Source organism: Chanodichthys erythropterus, chromosome 10, assembly GCF_024489055.1.
Source record: "Chanodichthys erythropterus isolate Z2021 chromosome 10, ASM2448905v1, whole genome shotgun sequence".
Taxonomy (NCBI): Eukaryota; Metazoa; Chordata; class Actinopteri; order Cypriniformes; family Xenocyprididae; genus Chanodichthys; species Chanodichthys erythropterus.
The window spans coordinates 16,569,200-16,584,285 of NC_090230.1; the positions used below are offsets into that span (position 1 = coordinate 16,569,200).

Sequence of the window (15,086 nt, forward strand, 5' to 3'; positions counted from 1 at the left end):
ATTATTGTATACAAAACATTATAAAACAAATTGCATTTACATTTCTGCTAAATACATATATTTGAATGCATTCACAAATAATATTAAAATATTTGGCTATATATATTTTTTTTTTATCACAAATATATATCCGTATAGTGACAATACTTCACATATTTTCTTATACCAGTCTATCATCACAAAAATATCTTTTATTTAAAATTTATAGCAATTATTCATACTATAAAAAAGCACACTGGCTTGAATATGAATAGAAAGCATGTGTACTCGCTTCCTTGTTAGCAAGCGCCATCTTGTGGCTCATGTTTGCATTACAAATGCTTGTTTTTAGGCATATTACGCTGGGTTTACATGATTTGAATTTTCTAGGACAGGTTTGTGCACCTGACGAGGACAGAATCGGGTTAAATAAACCATAAAGAGGGTCCCGACCTGAATCAGCACGTCGGCAGCAGGTTTTTGAGTTTTCTCAACTTGTTGTATTCAGTTTATTCAACAAAAAGTTGAGAAAACTCAACAATCTGCTGAAGTTTGTTGCCATAAACTTTCAAGTTTTCTCAACTTTTGATTTTTCACAGTGCACTTGACTAAAGTGAATTAAAACACAACAGCCGCATTGTTCAAAGCTATCATTTATTATTTTTGTTATTTTACATTTGCTTAAAATGAAACATAATGAAGCAATTCTGAAAAACAGGGAAATGAAAGATAGTTTGATGACAACCCTGTAGTGCAAAGTCATCTTTGCCCCTCTTTATTTTGTTGTTCTTGAACATAAAAGCACTCACTCTCATCAGTCATTTCAGACAACATAATTTAGATGCGATAAGTTTGTGCTTTGATACAGTTTCCAAACTAGAAAATTAAAATAAAATATCGTTTGTAAGGAATTATTTTACAATACATTCAAAAACGCAATTTGATAGCCTAAAAATCAAATCATAAAGCAAATCCTTTACACATGTGAAAACACATTATCAGTATGCACAAATTTCACACAAACAGCATCATTATACAGAAAATCAGTATTGAAACCTGAGGCAGAAACGTAAGTCGTAATGGATCACTGTGATCCCACCTGAAATAAACGTAAAACTCATGTAAAAACAAGAAAACAAAAGCATGATAACCATTTGTAAAATCTTTTTAAGACACTTGGTGTCAAATGCAGAGAAAACATTTTAGCTCAAAACTGGCCTAAACCTCGACGGTGGTGGTGGTGGCAGCAGGGCCGTTGGTGGGGCCTTCCGTTGTGGTTTTCTCGCCGTCTCCCTCTGCTGGTGATGGCGCGGCAGTGCTGTTCTCCGCGGCAGTGCTGTTCTCCGTGGCTTCCTGTTCACTGCTCTCCGTGGCTTTGCTGTCTTCCGCCTCCTTCTGGTCAGCACCGGTAGTGCTGTTGGCCTCGTTGAGGAGCGCCGTCGTTTCGTTGATGACCTGTGCGCTGTCGGTTGCAGTTGGTGTCTTAATGGCGCCGTTCTGCACCGGGAAGGCGCCCTCTATAGCCGTGTAGAGGAACTTATACTGCTCCTGTGGAGAGTTTAGAACTGCTTGAGCATTTGGTCTGTTCATTGATCGTTTAAGAACTTTTATGTGATGTACATTTGCATACTACATTTCATTTTGGGTTGAAACCACATTTCACAATTTCATATTGAATCAGCACAGGCTAAAATATGAAGTGTGATACAAGATAACTCAGGGTCACTACAATAACAATTTTCTGTGTGAAAACTACATTTTTGAAACAGTGATTTTTGAAACATATTGGTATTTTAAGAAAGTCCACTCCTGTTTTAGAGTAAAAATAAAAAGGTATTTTTTTTTTTTTATTGATGAAAAAGTCTCAATTGTGAAAAATAAAGTTGCAAATGTGAGATAAAGTCATTCTTCTATTGTTATTATTTATAAGTCAAGAACTTACAAATGTCTCCACCATTCCCTGCCTCAACTTGCGCAAGTTTTTGATCTCTTGGAAGACATCCACCAACTTTTCCGTCAATGCGCTGTCCATGAGATTCCACAAGGCACAGAAGATTCCAGTGCGTGACGATCCATTGCTGAAAAAAAAAAAATTAAGGAAATTTAAAAATGCATCAATCCATCCATCTGGGAAAGAAACGTCTCTGGTACTGGGACTTACTTGCAGTGCACCACAATAGGGATGCTCCGGTTCATTTTGCTGTTATCATAATTTCCGTTCTCTCTGATACTCTTCATCATCTCTATTAAGTCCTGAGCGTTCTCTGGAAGTTCAGTGCCTCTCCATTTCAGAAACTGGTACTGATCCACCTTCAAGATGTCTTTCTTCTATTACAGGATTCAAGACGGATCAGTTACTTCATATGTGTCAGAAAACATGTCTGCAGTTAATGAGGACAGATCTTCATGCTGAGGACAAGGACTCTGGTTACCTTTGTGGACTGGATTTCCAGGTGCCGTCTGACGTATGCTGGGAAGCTTTCTGTCTTTTTCACCTCTATTTCCATATCTCCGAACACTTTCTTTTCATCTCCCCAGTACTGAGAACAATAATCCTGGAAAAAAACACAGACATGGCCTGAAAAACTGGACAGAGATTAATTGATCTATCTATCTATCTATCTATCTATCTATCTATCTATCTATCTATCTATCTATCTATCTATCTATCTATCTATCTATCTATCTATCTATCTATCTATCTATGTATCTATCTATCATCCATCCATTCGTACGTTTGTCTATCCGTCTATCTATCTATCTATCCGTCTATCTATCTATCTATCCGTATGTCTGTCTATCCGTATGTCTGTCTATCCGTATGTCTGTCTATCCGTCTATCTATCTATCTATCTATCTATCTATCTATCTATCTATCTATCTATCTATCTATCTATCTATCTATCTATCTGTATGTCTGTCTATCTATCCATCCATCCATCCATCCATCCATCCATCCATCTATCTATCTATCTATCCGTACGCCTATCTATCTATCTATCTATCTATCTATCTATCTATCTATCTATCTATCTATCCGTACGCCTATCTATCTATCTATCTATCTATCTATCTATCTATCTATCTATCTATCTATCTATCTATCTATCTATCTATCTATCTATCTATCTATCTAGCTATCTGTCTATCCGTACGTCTATCTATCTATCTATCTATCTATCTATCTATCTATCTATCTATCTATCTATCTATCTATCTATCTATCTATCTATCTATCTATCTATCTATCTATCCGTATGTCTGTCTATCTATCCATCCATCCATCCATCCATCCATCCATCCATCCAATCTATTTATCCATACGTCTATCTATCTATCTATCTATCTATCTATCTATCTATCTATCTATCTATCTATCTATCTATCTATCTATCTATCTATCTATCTATCTATCTATCTATCTATCTATCTGTACGTCTATCTATCTATCTATCTATCTATCTATCTATCTATCTATCTATCTATCTATCCATCCATCCATCCATCCATCCATCCAATCTATCTATCCATCCAATCTATCTATCTATCTATCTATCTATCTATCTATCTATCTATCTATCTATCTATCTATCTATCTATCTATCTATCCGTACGCCTATCTATCTATCTATCTATCTATCTATCTATCTATCTATCTATCTATCTATCTATCTATCTATCTATCTATCTAGCTATCTGTCTATCCGTACGTCTATCTATCTATCTATCTATCTATCTATCTATCTATCTATCTATCTATCTATCTATCTATCTATCTATCTATCTATCTATCTATCTATCTATCCGTATGTCTGTCTATCTATCCATCCATCCATCCATCCATCCATCCATCCAATCTATTTATCCATACGTCTATCTATCTATCTATCTATCTATCTATCTATCTATCTATCTATCTATCTATCTATCTATCTATCTATCTATCTATCTATCTATCTGTAAGTCTATCTATCTATCTATCTATCTATCTATCTATCTATCTATCTATCCATCCATCCATCCATCCATCCATCCAATCTATCTATCCATCCAATCTATCTATCTATCTATCTATCTATCTATCTATCTATCTGTCAGTCTGGTATTGAAGTCGGTCATACCTTGCCGTCCTCTTGGCAGTCGGTGAGCATGACCAGAGTTTTAGTTTGTTGCTGATACAGCATGAGCAGGAACTCTTCTGTTGTGTTTGGTAAAGGCCCCTGTGCAGCGATCAGACTCTTATGACACCAGTAGCCCTGTGGGAAAGGAGTAACAAGCATATTGGCTTGAGATTAACATATTATTGTCACTCACTTAGAAATCAACTAATAGGTATATGAGCTGGTATTCCCTTTTCTCATTTTAATTGTGTATAACTAAATCACACATACAAAAGAATGAAATAAAAAAAAGCTTTAACATTTTTAGCACAGCACATTTTTACTACCATTGTAATTAGTGTAATTAAAAAGAATGATATATTAGATAATATAAAATCAAGGGAATCAAGTTTTGTACATCAATAAATGAAGCGTTGATGTATTCATTAGATTCCTCTTCCTCGTCTGATGAATACTCGTCCTCATCCTCAGGGTCACTGGTCTGGTTGCCCTCAATTTCAAGTCTAAACAGGACTCGATTAAAGTCATCTGCAACAGAAATATTTGCTAGTTACTCTGTTTGTTGTTAATTTATAATTAATAAATAATGTGGTCTATCTATACTGTAAATATGACAAATAGTACTGTAACATGAATATGAAAATAGGATCTGCAGATCAGTAAAGTTGGTGTTGATCACTCACATGGGATATGAGACGAGTAGCGGTTTTTCTTCTTGTTGTCCTCGCTGCTTCCTGTGTTAAGTGTTCTCCAGTTTTTAAATTTGGGGAGTTTCTTTATAAAAACAAAAAGGAAACATGCTGCTTTAATAATCAAATACACAAATACACTTCTGTGTCCAGGTGACAATCATAGGAGGAGGACAAACCTGGAACTCCATTTCAAGCAAACTGGGGTCACTTCCATCTTTCTGTCTGAGGGTGTTGAGCGCTGAGTGGAATTCAGACAGTGAGACCTCCGTCTCTCCAAACTGGTTGTGCTCTATCAGAGCGGTGTGGATCAGTATGTACTGGGGCTGACACAATCAACAACACATACACACTTAAATTTGAATAAACCAAATATAAAATAAAGGGTGTTACAAAAAAAGTTTTTTCCGATTTTGTCAACAAAACAATGCAATTTTGCCAGACTTAAAAGGTTAGATCACCCCAAAATGAAAATATTGGCATTATTTACTCACCCTCATTTAGTTCCAAACCTGTAAGTCTTGCATCCATCTTCAAAACTCAAATGAATAACTTTTTAATGAAATCTGAGTGCTTTCTGTCCCTCCAAAGAATGTTTGAACTTCTGTTTATGTTCACTGATCTATGTTCATGTGTGAATAAAAGCCTAAATTTAATCTGTTCATCATAAAAAGAGATTGTGTCTCTTCAGAAATTTTAGACTAAACCGCTCAATTCATATGGATTAGTTTTACGATCTCTTAATGAACTTTTTGATGCGTCAAAGTGGTAGTTGTGTAGCTGTTTATAGAGGAACAGAAATAGCTCAGATGTCATTAAAAATATTTTCATTTGTGTTCTGAAGATGAACAAAAGTCTTACAGGTTTCATTTAAAATATATTTTTAAGGTTTATAATTCAAATTACACTTTTTATTTAGCATTTAAAGGCACAATATCTAATTTTCTGCCACTAGAGGTCGCTTATTGAAAAAAAAAAGGCGTAGCTTGATTTTGTGGAATCATGGGAGCTGTTATCTTCAGACAGTGGAAAAGATTCAGACGAGACTGACAAAAAATCATATTCACGGATAAGCTAATGTATTACAGATTTATTAACATTATTACTGTAGTGTGAAGCAGGCTGTGGCTGAAAGGTGTTGGAGGGGAATGCAGCCGCTGGAGCGATTGTTAATGAGAGACACGAGCGACACCAACTCGAAAGCAGTGGAGCTTTTATTATGCCTTGTGTATGTGGAGTAACACAGCGCTTTTAGATAGACAGATAGTGTCTTTGGTGTTTCAATGCTTTCTACAAAACAAAACCAGAAATAGAGGGTAACTCGGGTATGATGTCATCGATAGGCGACCCCGTGGTTACAATTGCTTATTTCTCTGGATTAACACATTCTTGGAAACGTGGGATAATGTAAGTACACAAGTCAACAAAATATATCACACTGTTCTAGTGGTTTTTAGATATTTTAATCCAAAAAATCTTACATATTGTACCTTTAATTAATATTATATATACACACAATTAAAAGAAGTATGAAAACCTGACAAGATTGAGCTTTTAGGTTTTTTTTTAAAAACACTTTTCCCCCTGCTGTCTCACTCACCTCAACTTGAACCATGAGGCAACGCTGGCGACGTAGTTTCGCTACAAATCCATAGATGTCCACTCTGCCCTCCGCCTCGAGACTTTCAATCATTGCGTCAATGCCAATGTAGGTTCCTGTGCGGCCGACGCCTGCACTATAGACGATATGCCAACATTCACATTAAGATTCATCAACTCAAAATGACCCTTTAGTCAACTACCTTTCTGACAGGTAGTAATCGCTTTGGTCCTGCGTTACCTGCAGTGGACCACGACCGGACCGCTGAAGAAGTTCTTGAAGGAGTTGACTCTTCTCCTGAGCTTCAGAAGCAGGCTGGGGTCTTGAGGCACTCCGTGGTCAGGCCAGCTGATGAACTGGATATGAGTGACCTCTCTTTCTGGGGCTTTCTCTCGCTTCTGTAACACACACACACACACACACACACACACACACACACACACACACACACACACACACACACACACACACACACACACACACACACACACACACACACACACACACACACACACACACACACAGTAAGTTAAAACTGTCTAAATAAAGCACCTAAGAATGACCGGACTGCACACACTTACATTGGCCAGGACCAGATAGCGAATGATATAATCAGGGCAATGTTCCTCAGCTCGAATTTTCACAACAAAATCTTCGAAAATCTCAGTCTCTCTGTCCAGAGATGGCCAATACTGAGCGCATTTGATCTGAGAGGACAAAAAAAAGCAGCAGTCAGTGGAAATAATTCACATTCAAAGTCTTTATGATGATAAAAAAAAAAAACTATATCAATAAGAAATAAACTGAGACTGTAGCAAAGATTGTTATTGTTAACAAAAAGGTAAAACCAAAACTACTAATAATACTTTTTGGTAACTAAAATAAAGCTTGAAAAAAAATAAAATAAATAATAATAATAATAATAATAATAATAATAATAATTATATATATATATATATATATATATAAAAAACACAACCACTCACCTTGTTTCCTTCCTCACAGCGGGTGACCATGACAATAATGGATGACTTTTGTTCCCAAACCATTCGCCAGAAATCATCAATAGTCTCATCTTTGGGTCCTGGAAAATCCGTCCAACAACAATTGAAATGTAGCTATTATTTAAACTTTAATAATCTTAATTGTTTCCATAAACAATTTCCCTGCATTTTATGTTTGCCAAGCAACAGTAATATTGAATATGGGGTCAAATTGGACATTCATTGGCCACTTTGAATGTGCCTCAGCCAATCACAATTTAGAATGATAAATATCCATTTAATAAGTGGATTTATACCTTGGGCTGCAATGTATTTCTTCGGCTCTTGATATCCCTGTATGGAAAGAAAAACAAATTGTGAAATTGTGAAAGTGATTCTTGTGCTTTGAAATGTGTGTTTAAATGACCGCACCTCGATGAAGCTGGCATTGATGTATTCACGTTCACCTCCAGTTGTGAGAGGAACGCGATTATAGTCATCTACGAATTCAAGCATAAAACAATACAAAAATATGAAAACTACAAGGAATTGTGGGTAAATGGATGTCTTTGTGAATACTGGAGTGATATTTACAAGGCAGAATGTCAACGTAGCGGTTCTTGGACTGGTTTTCTTGTTTTTTTGCCTCTTTGATGGTGTAATTGGAGAAAATTCGGGGAATGCTCTGAGGAGAAACAGAATCTGAATGCATTTCTCATTACATTTAAACAGAAGCAGCAGATACTACAGATTTATCATTTAGAGAATCACCTGAAACTCATCCATAAACAGACGGCTCTCATCAGCGATCTTGGTCTTGTAAGCTTCTATTAAATTGTCTGCGTAGATGGGCTCAACTGGGCGCAGGGGTTCTAGGAGAGGAGATGGAAAACCAAAGGGTTCTTCTCAAATTAATTTACTTTCAAAATACACTGAAACGACTTTGATGGGAGCTTATTACATACGTGTAAGAAGAATCTCTTCATCTTCATCATTCCTGTGGTGAGAAGTCCCATCAGAAACACATTAATATTTATGTTAGTGTTGATACCATCATGATTTTATATTAATCGAAAATGATACATTAGACAACTGACCGTTTTCTTTTGAGCAGGAAAATTTTGTACATCACAAAAAGGAGGGCAAGTGACGTCATAATGATGAGGAAAGCCAAGAATCCAATGACACCCTTATCATTATCTGAGAAAGGAACACATCACTTCAGATTTTGGCCTGTTATTCTGCTCTATAACTATATTTATAACATTTTATTATTGTAAACAAATCAATACTTTTTATGTTTTAATTTTATTTGATAACATTTCTAAATATGCAAATAATAATACAGGTATGTTAGAGTAAGAAAAGGTTGTTCTTACACCTAGTGGAGCTGGTAATTGTAACACTGGACTCATTAAGGTTACCATTCATGGCTTTTATCTGAATTTAATTGAATGAATAAATGAATTATTAAATGTGAAACACAAATTAAAACATTATTAATTCCATTCAGGCTACAGCAAAAAAAAAATAATAATAATAATAAAAATACCTCAAAAGTATATTCTGTGAGGTAGTAAAGATTGTCAAATTTAAATGAACAGTGCGACTTATTTTTAACTTCTTGTGAATTTTTATTTATGGCTATATAATTTCCGGGAAGTCCATTCCATTCGTCTTTGTTCAAGTTCTTGCAGCTAACAGTGAAAGAATTGTGAGATGTTTCCAATACATTCACATCATTCTGTGTAAAACTGGGCTCTATTAAAACACAGAAAAAAAACAAAAACAGTTCATATGTGATTTTATACTGATAATTTGATAAGATGTCTTTATTTCCTATTAGATAATAATCTCAATGACATTTCTGCAGTTATGGATTTAAAAATTGCCCATTACTGCACTTCCAGAAAATCCAGTAATCTGTTGAACTACAAGATAAAAACTCAAAGCAGTCATAAAACTACAAAATAAACAATAATTGGAATCATTAGTGAAATATGCAGTAAGCACTGATAGTAAAAAATAATAGTAGAAGGACAGTATAAATAAAATTTCCTTCATTATGGTCCAAAATGGGGACAAAATATCTTATGTAATCACTGTTTGTGAAGACTAACAAAAAAAGAAGTCTTTAATATAACAGATCATAGTCTGTCATATTTTGTGACTTTTGGTCATTTGTTTTGGCCTCACACTTTCCAACATTATGCAGGTCGTAAACATATAGATTGTAAGTTTCTTTACATACAAATGTACAAAAGTTCAAATTATGAAATAATTATTTAAAAATTACACTTACTGTGAGGAAGTGTTCTTATGGAATGAGAGATGCTATAAAAAAAGTCACTGATACTGGAATTGGCCAAAATATTGCATGTGTAGTTGGTAAATGCATGTAACTCATCATTCTTGCAGACTTTAGTGGGTTTGGATGTGTCACATTTTAGTTCTGAAAAGACAAGTGGTAGACATGTACACTGTCAAGTTTACTGAATGAAAAATGCATGAAAGTCCTCAGAATATTTAAAGGCAAAATAGACAAAATAGCAGCATTTATATTTGGAACGACATGAGTGTTAGTAAATAGTTATAGGATTTTTATTTGTGTATGACTAATCCTTTAACTGGATTTATGCAAACAGCTGATCATTTCAAAATGTGATTTCAGTGATACTGAATTAGGAGGGAAAAAATGAGCTCTTACTTTTGTCATGGTTACAACTGCCTGAAAAATAAAAGTGAATGCCTAAGCAATTATTTCCAGGGGATAGGCTCCATTCGATCTTAATTAAGTTGTTTGTCACTGAAAGTACTTTAGTTTTATTTGTAAAATCTGTAAAAGAGAAAACAGAATTCAGGATCAAAGCAAAACATAAAGCATGAGACAGAAACACATGTAGCTGTGTGTTTTTGGGCACTTTATGTTTTATTTAACTACCAGATTTTGTATTTTTCTTTATGTTTTTTGAAGGTCACAATTAAATGGTCTATTTTTTCATGCCTTCAGCCTTTATTTTCAAATGCCTTTTAAGTATAATTTCCATCACAGAATACTATTAAAACAATTTGAAAGGTGGTGAATGATCACAACCTTCAGAAAAATACAGTTTATAAAATAACAGGATTCTCCTTTATGCATGTACTGTTTGGAATTGATTGTCAACATATAAAATAAACTAGAAAACTAGTGTTTCATAAGTCCACAGGGCCCATAGTTGAAGAAGCAGCTTCATAAATAAAAGTATTACAGCAACTACAGTATAATCTAATTTTGCAATTCATGGCATTATTGTAAAATATTTGCAGGAGCGGGGAGTCATATAAGTCAGAAACTCACCACAACTGATGTTAATTTGTTTTGGATTGCTTTCAATGAACGTATTGTTAGATTTGTATTGTCCAGTGCAGCTGTACATTTCGGAAGGCACCAAAAAGACATTCTTATTCAAGTGCTGTGTTTCTGTCTTTGAATTTTTATCTGAAAAAGTAGAAAGAGAAAACTCAATCTTCTGCAGTATTAGTGTTTATGCATCAGTGTGAATGATTTAAAAAAGACATAATTCATTTGGAAAAGACATTTAACATAAACATTATCATTACTTACCAGTGCAATTGACCTTAAATTTGCTATCATCACATTGATCTGGTTTGTTACTCCACTTAAACATAGTGGGGATAGTATGACTGAAGGTTATTTCAGGTTTGACTAAAAAAAAAAAAAAGAAAGAAGCAGCACACATTCTTAATTAATATTTTACTAGTGTAAATTATGTCACTAGAAACTTTCTATTAAAATTGTGACTTTTTTCCCCCATGTAAGACAAAAGGAGTTATCGCAATGTAAATATGTGTACAATATAAACATAAAATAATCATAATTATCAAATAAACAAAATAAATACATATAATTGTATAGAAATTAACTGTAACACATACCATTGGAAACTAAAAAACTGATTCAGTTTAATTTATCAAATTCTTACCTGGGGGCATGTGGACATCCATTGTGTAGTTGCATGTGTCTAAGTTAAAGGGAATGGGCATATCTTTGCAGGATGTTTCATTGCTTATAGTAAAACATTTTGTCAGATTCCATTTGTCATCTGTAAAACACACTTTTTCATCCTCAATTTTTGCAGAATGGTGTGTGCTTTTATTGACTAAGAAGAAATTAGAATTTACAAAATATTAGAGACATCATTTTCCATGTCTAAAAACAAATAAGAGGCAATGCAATCAAATAAAACACAATCTCATAGCACAACATCATGATACAGTAAGCACACTCTTAGAAGAAAAACAAAAATCATATATAGAATCTTTTAGGCATTCCCATCATGCGATAACTTTCTGGATTTTGTTTTCATTAATGAATTTAGTTTTAGTTTATTTTTAATTTGAATACAATTTTATGAATTAAGCAGTTTGTAAGCATAATTTAACACTAGAAAACATTTAAATAACCAGTTAAACATGAAAATATTATGCAATCATTTAAGGCATTTCTCCTTACATAGAACCTTTTTGGCATAAAGTGTTCTTTAAAACTGAGTTAAGAACCCTAGTGTTCTATGTAGAATCACAGTGAACCCTTTTTCTAAGGAGTTTACTATGTTTGGCCAAACATTTACACAGTTCATCTTCATGTAGGTTCGATTAATTGATAGAAACCTACAGCTATGAATGCACATCAAGAAATCAATTCTGACCACGTTGTGTAGAGAGAAATATATAGGCACATCAATAACTAAAGTCCTTTCAAAAGAACTTCACATTAACATCTGGCAAAATGGCATTATACTGTAAATAGAAATATTTGCCTGTAAATCACTTACCTTGGAAATTAATAAGTTTATCTTTGAGCTGACATTCATCAACTTCAACAGTGTAGTTGGTGCATGGTTTTAAACTCTTCAATGGTATTGTGAAGGGAGAAGATCCTTTTTGCTCAAACACAGTCGTATTCTCATTTATTAACCTGATTGTGTACATTTGGTTATTGGAGTCACTGACATTCACATTCCACACATGAACTTCTGCTTCGTTCTCAGTCTTTGTAAAGGTGTATTCACCTGTAAGTGCATATGAATATTCACAAAGTCATAAGAATCAAATTACATGTCCTCAACAACACAATCAGAGTTGACTTCACACAACAGATGCAATAAACGAATACTCACAATTTTTTGTGGTACCTGTGAAAAGCACATATTTACATGTTAATTGTTGTAAGACATGCAATATTATCACAATAAACAGTAATCATTTGTGCAGAGAGCACAGATAGCGTGGTGTTACCCATGCTGGTGGTGAGTGCGGGTGAGGCTGAGATGGATTGCGTGGAGGTGAGAAGCGTGATGGTGGTGTTTGGAGATGAGGTGGCCTCAGTCCCTAAATGTTGTTGAGGTGGCAAGGGACAATAAAAGAGTTAAAACTCAATGACCAGGATATTGAAGTACTGCAAACTCATTTAGCTCACTGTAATACTTCACACAAATAAATGCATTAATATACAGCATGGCTAAATTTTGAAAAAGCATGATTCTTAAGATATGATTCTGAATTGTCACCTTTAATGGTTTCTGATGGAGTTTGTGATGGAGTGCATTACTTTATGTAAATCACAAACACACTAATATTACACCATTACCTGTGGTGGTGGTGGTGGTGGTGTTGTCATGTGGGTGTGAGGTGTTTTAACTTGTAAGCTCAACAATATGCACAATTATTTATATGACTTATGCTTACGAAAAAATTGACAAATTAGTAAATGAATAAAAACATGCAATATAAAGTTAAATACACTGTTACCTGCAGTGGGTTTTGAGGAGTGTTGTTGCGAGGTGGTGCATGAGGGTGAGGTTGATGTGCAGTTATTACTTTCCGTACTCTTCTCTAAATGATAATGGTTATTTGATAAAAAAAAAAAAAAAACGTTAACTTATAAATACTTTGTGTTTGAAAAGTGAGAAGGTTGAACATCACATGGTGACCCAACGTACTCTGCATAAACTCAACAATATGCTAACATGATATAGACTGAAGAAAAAATGTTTATCTTATAAATACACCAGTAAGGAATATTTGGACATTGGACATCATGAGACGACCCAACTTACTAACAGATTCTTTTATTTAAAAAAAGAAAAATCCTTAAATTGAAATATATTATTACCAAAAAATGCACCAACTCGACAACAATATGACAAAATATTTAAGCAAAATGAGCCAATGAAAAACTGATAAATTGGTAATTTAAAAAAAAACTGTAAAACATGAAATGTAATATTAAATACTGTTACCTGCAATGGTGTTGGTGGGTGTTATTGTGAGGTACTGTTATTAAAAGGGTTAATGTGGAGTTCAGGTAATTATATTCCATATTGTCCACTAAATGATAATGATTATTTGATCAAAAATTTTTATAAATCCTTTACAGAGTCGTGTATGAGAAGTGAGAAGGTTGGACATCATTCCAGTGTGGAATATTTGGACGTTGGACATCAACCCAACTTAGTAACAGATTCTTTTATTTATTTATTTTAAAAAAATCCTTAAATCGAAATGTGTAATTACCACAAAAAGCACAACCTTAACAATATGGGAATATATTTAAGCAAAATAAGCTGAAAAAAAAATTGGTGAATAATAATAATAATAACAACAATAATAGTGAAATTTAATTTTAAACACAGTGTCGCCTGTAGTGGGATTGGTGTTTTGTTGTTGCAAGGTGGTGCGTGTGGATGAGATTGATGTGACTTTCTGGGCTTTATTTTAGTATGACATAAATGATAATGCTTATTAGGTCAAATGTTTATCCTGAGCTGTAAATAACTTTACACAGTCCTGTATGAGATGCGAGAAGGTTGGACATCACGTGGCGACCCAACATAGTACATCATATTTTTTTTTTTATTGTAAAAACTGTCCTTAAAACTGTTGTCCGTAACTTTTTTTTGGTTAAAAATTATCCAAAATAAATTTGAGCAAGTATATAACCAGCCAGTGTTCAAAACTATCTCCTTATCTTAGCTGAATTCACAACGGTAAGCTTGTAATAGTATTTTACAATTCAGGTGGTACTGGTGGGTTTCAGCGGGAAATTCTTTGCGTCACGTCTGTATACATAAAGAACGAGTCTCAGCTAGTAGGCTGTATCGCATGCGAGGCAAATCATTTATAGCCTTTTCTCACAGCAGCTGCAATAATTAAACTTATCATTTTGATGGTGAACTTATTTTGCACGGTTTGATGTGATCCAAGCTAAGCAATCGTTAGATTTAATCACTACTGGCAGAGCAATTTGCTGTAAAGCTTTTTTTCCTCATTCAGAACAAAAGTGGCAGACATGTTACTTACTTGTTCCGATGATATTTTCTGGTGAAAATTCTTATTTTGCTCATACTTCAAGACTACATTCTGTGATTCTGAAGTACAGTATCCACACAGATGTGGTGATTGAGAGCAAACATCAGATTCATCCGCGCTGATGAGTCGTGCCGATGCACAACGCACGTAAAGATAATAATTCCGCAAACAACTGCAATTGCAGGTTTCAAACAGAGATGGCGACAAAGAGGCAATATTACGGACTTTAAAATTTAAATGTATTAATATTATCACAATGTAAAAAAAGGAATTGTTGAGAAAACAAAATTCACTGCAACCTGATGCGTTCAGATATTTAGGTGCGTCAGGGTGAGTCGAT

General features: G+C 34.3%; 1 protein-coding gene across 50 annotated transcripts in view; it reads right to left on the reverse strand.

Annotated features, from left to right (window-relative positions):
• Positions 1-619: 619 nt before the first annotated feature.
• The window catches only part of ptprc (protein tyrosine phosphatase receptor type C), a 40,585-nt gene continuing 26,118 nt past the window's right edge, over positions 620-15,086 (reverse strand). For 21 of the 50 annotated variants that reach the window (XM_067396246.1, XM_067396234.1, XM_067396236.1 and 18 more), the window contains 29 exons: positions 13,187-13,270; positions 12,674-12,766; positions 12,556-12,570; positions 12,211-12,447; positions 11,359-11,535; positions 10,980-11,081; positions 10,713-10,853; positions 10,080-10,208; positions 9,675-9,824; positions 8,925-9,133; positions 8,752-8,812; positions 8,470-8,572; positions 8,338-8,369; positions 8,144-8,274; positions 7,967-8,057; positions 7,805-7,872; positions 7,690-7,726; positions 7,376-7,473; positions 6,971-7,096; positions 6,630-6,787; positions 6,390-6,525; positions 4,969-5,115; positions 4,784-4,874; positions 4,498-4,628; positions 4,101-4,235; positions 2,412-2,534; positions 2,141-2,307; positions 1,922-2,057; positions 621-1,527 (listed from right to left, as the gene is read on the reverse strand). In XM_067396246.1, the coding sequence (XP_067252347.1) occupies positions 1,198-1,527; positions 1,922-2,057; positions 2,141-2,307; positions 2,412-2,534; positions 4,101-4,235; positions 4,498-4,628; positions 4,784-4,874; positions 4,969-5,115; positions 6,390-6,525; positions 6,630-6,787; positions 6,971-7,096; positions 7,376-7,473; positions 7,690-7,726; positions 7,805-7,872; positions 7,967-8,057; positions 8,144-8,274; positions 8,338-8,369; positions 8,470-8,572; positions 8,752-8,812; positions 8,925-9,133; positions 9,675-9,824; positions 10,080-10,208; positions 10,713-10,853; positions 10,980-11,081; positions 11,359-11,535; positions 12,211-12,447; positions 12,556-12,570; positions 12,674-12,766; positions 13,187-13,270 (3,638 nt within the window). In that variant the 3' untranslated portion in view covers positions 621-1,197. Of the gene's footprint in view, positions 1,528-1,921; positions 2,058-2,140; positions 2,308-2,411; positions 2,535-4,100; positions 4,236-4,497; positions 4,629-4,783; positions 4,875-4,968; positions 5,116-6,389; positions 6,526-6,629; positions 6,788-6,970; positions 7,097-7,375; positions 7,474-7,689; positions 7,727-7,804; positions 7,873-7,966; positions 8,058-8,143; positions 8,275-8,337; positions 8,370-8,469; positions 8,573-8,751; positions 8,813-8,924; positions 9,134-9,674; positions 9,825-10,079; positions 10,209-10,712; positions 10,854-10,979; positions 11,082-11,358; positions 11,536-12,210; positions 12,448-12,555; positions 12,571-12,673; positions 12,767-13,186; positions 13,271-15,086 lie in introns of all 50 variants that reach the window. The other 29 variants (XM_067396262.1, XM_067396261.1, XM_067396258.1 and 26 more) reach the window with 16 other exon arrangements.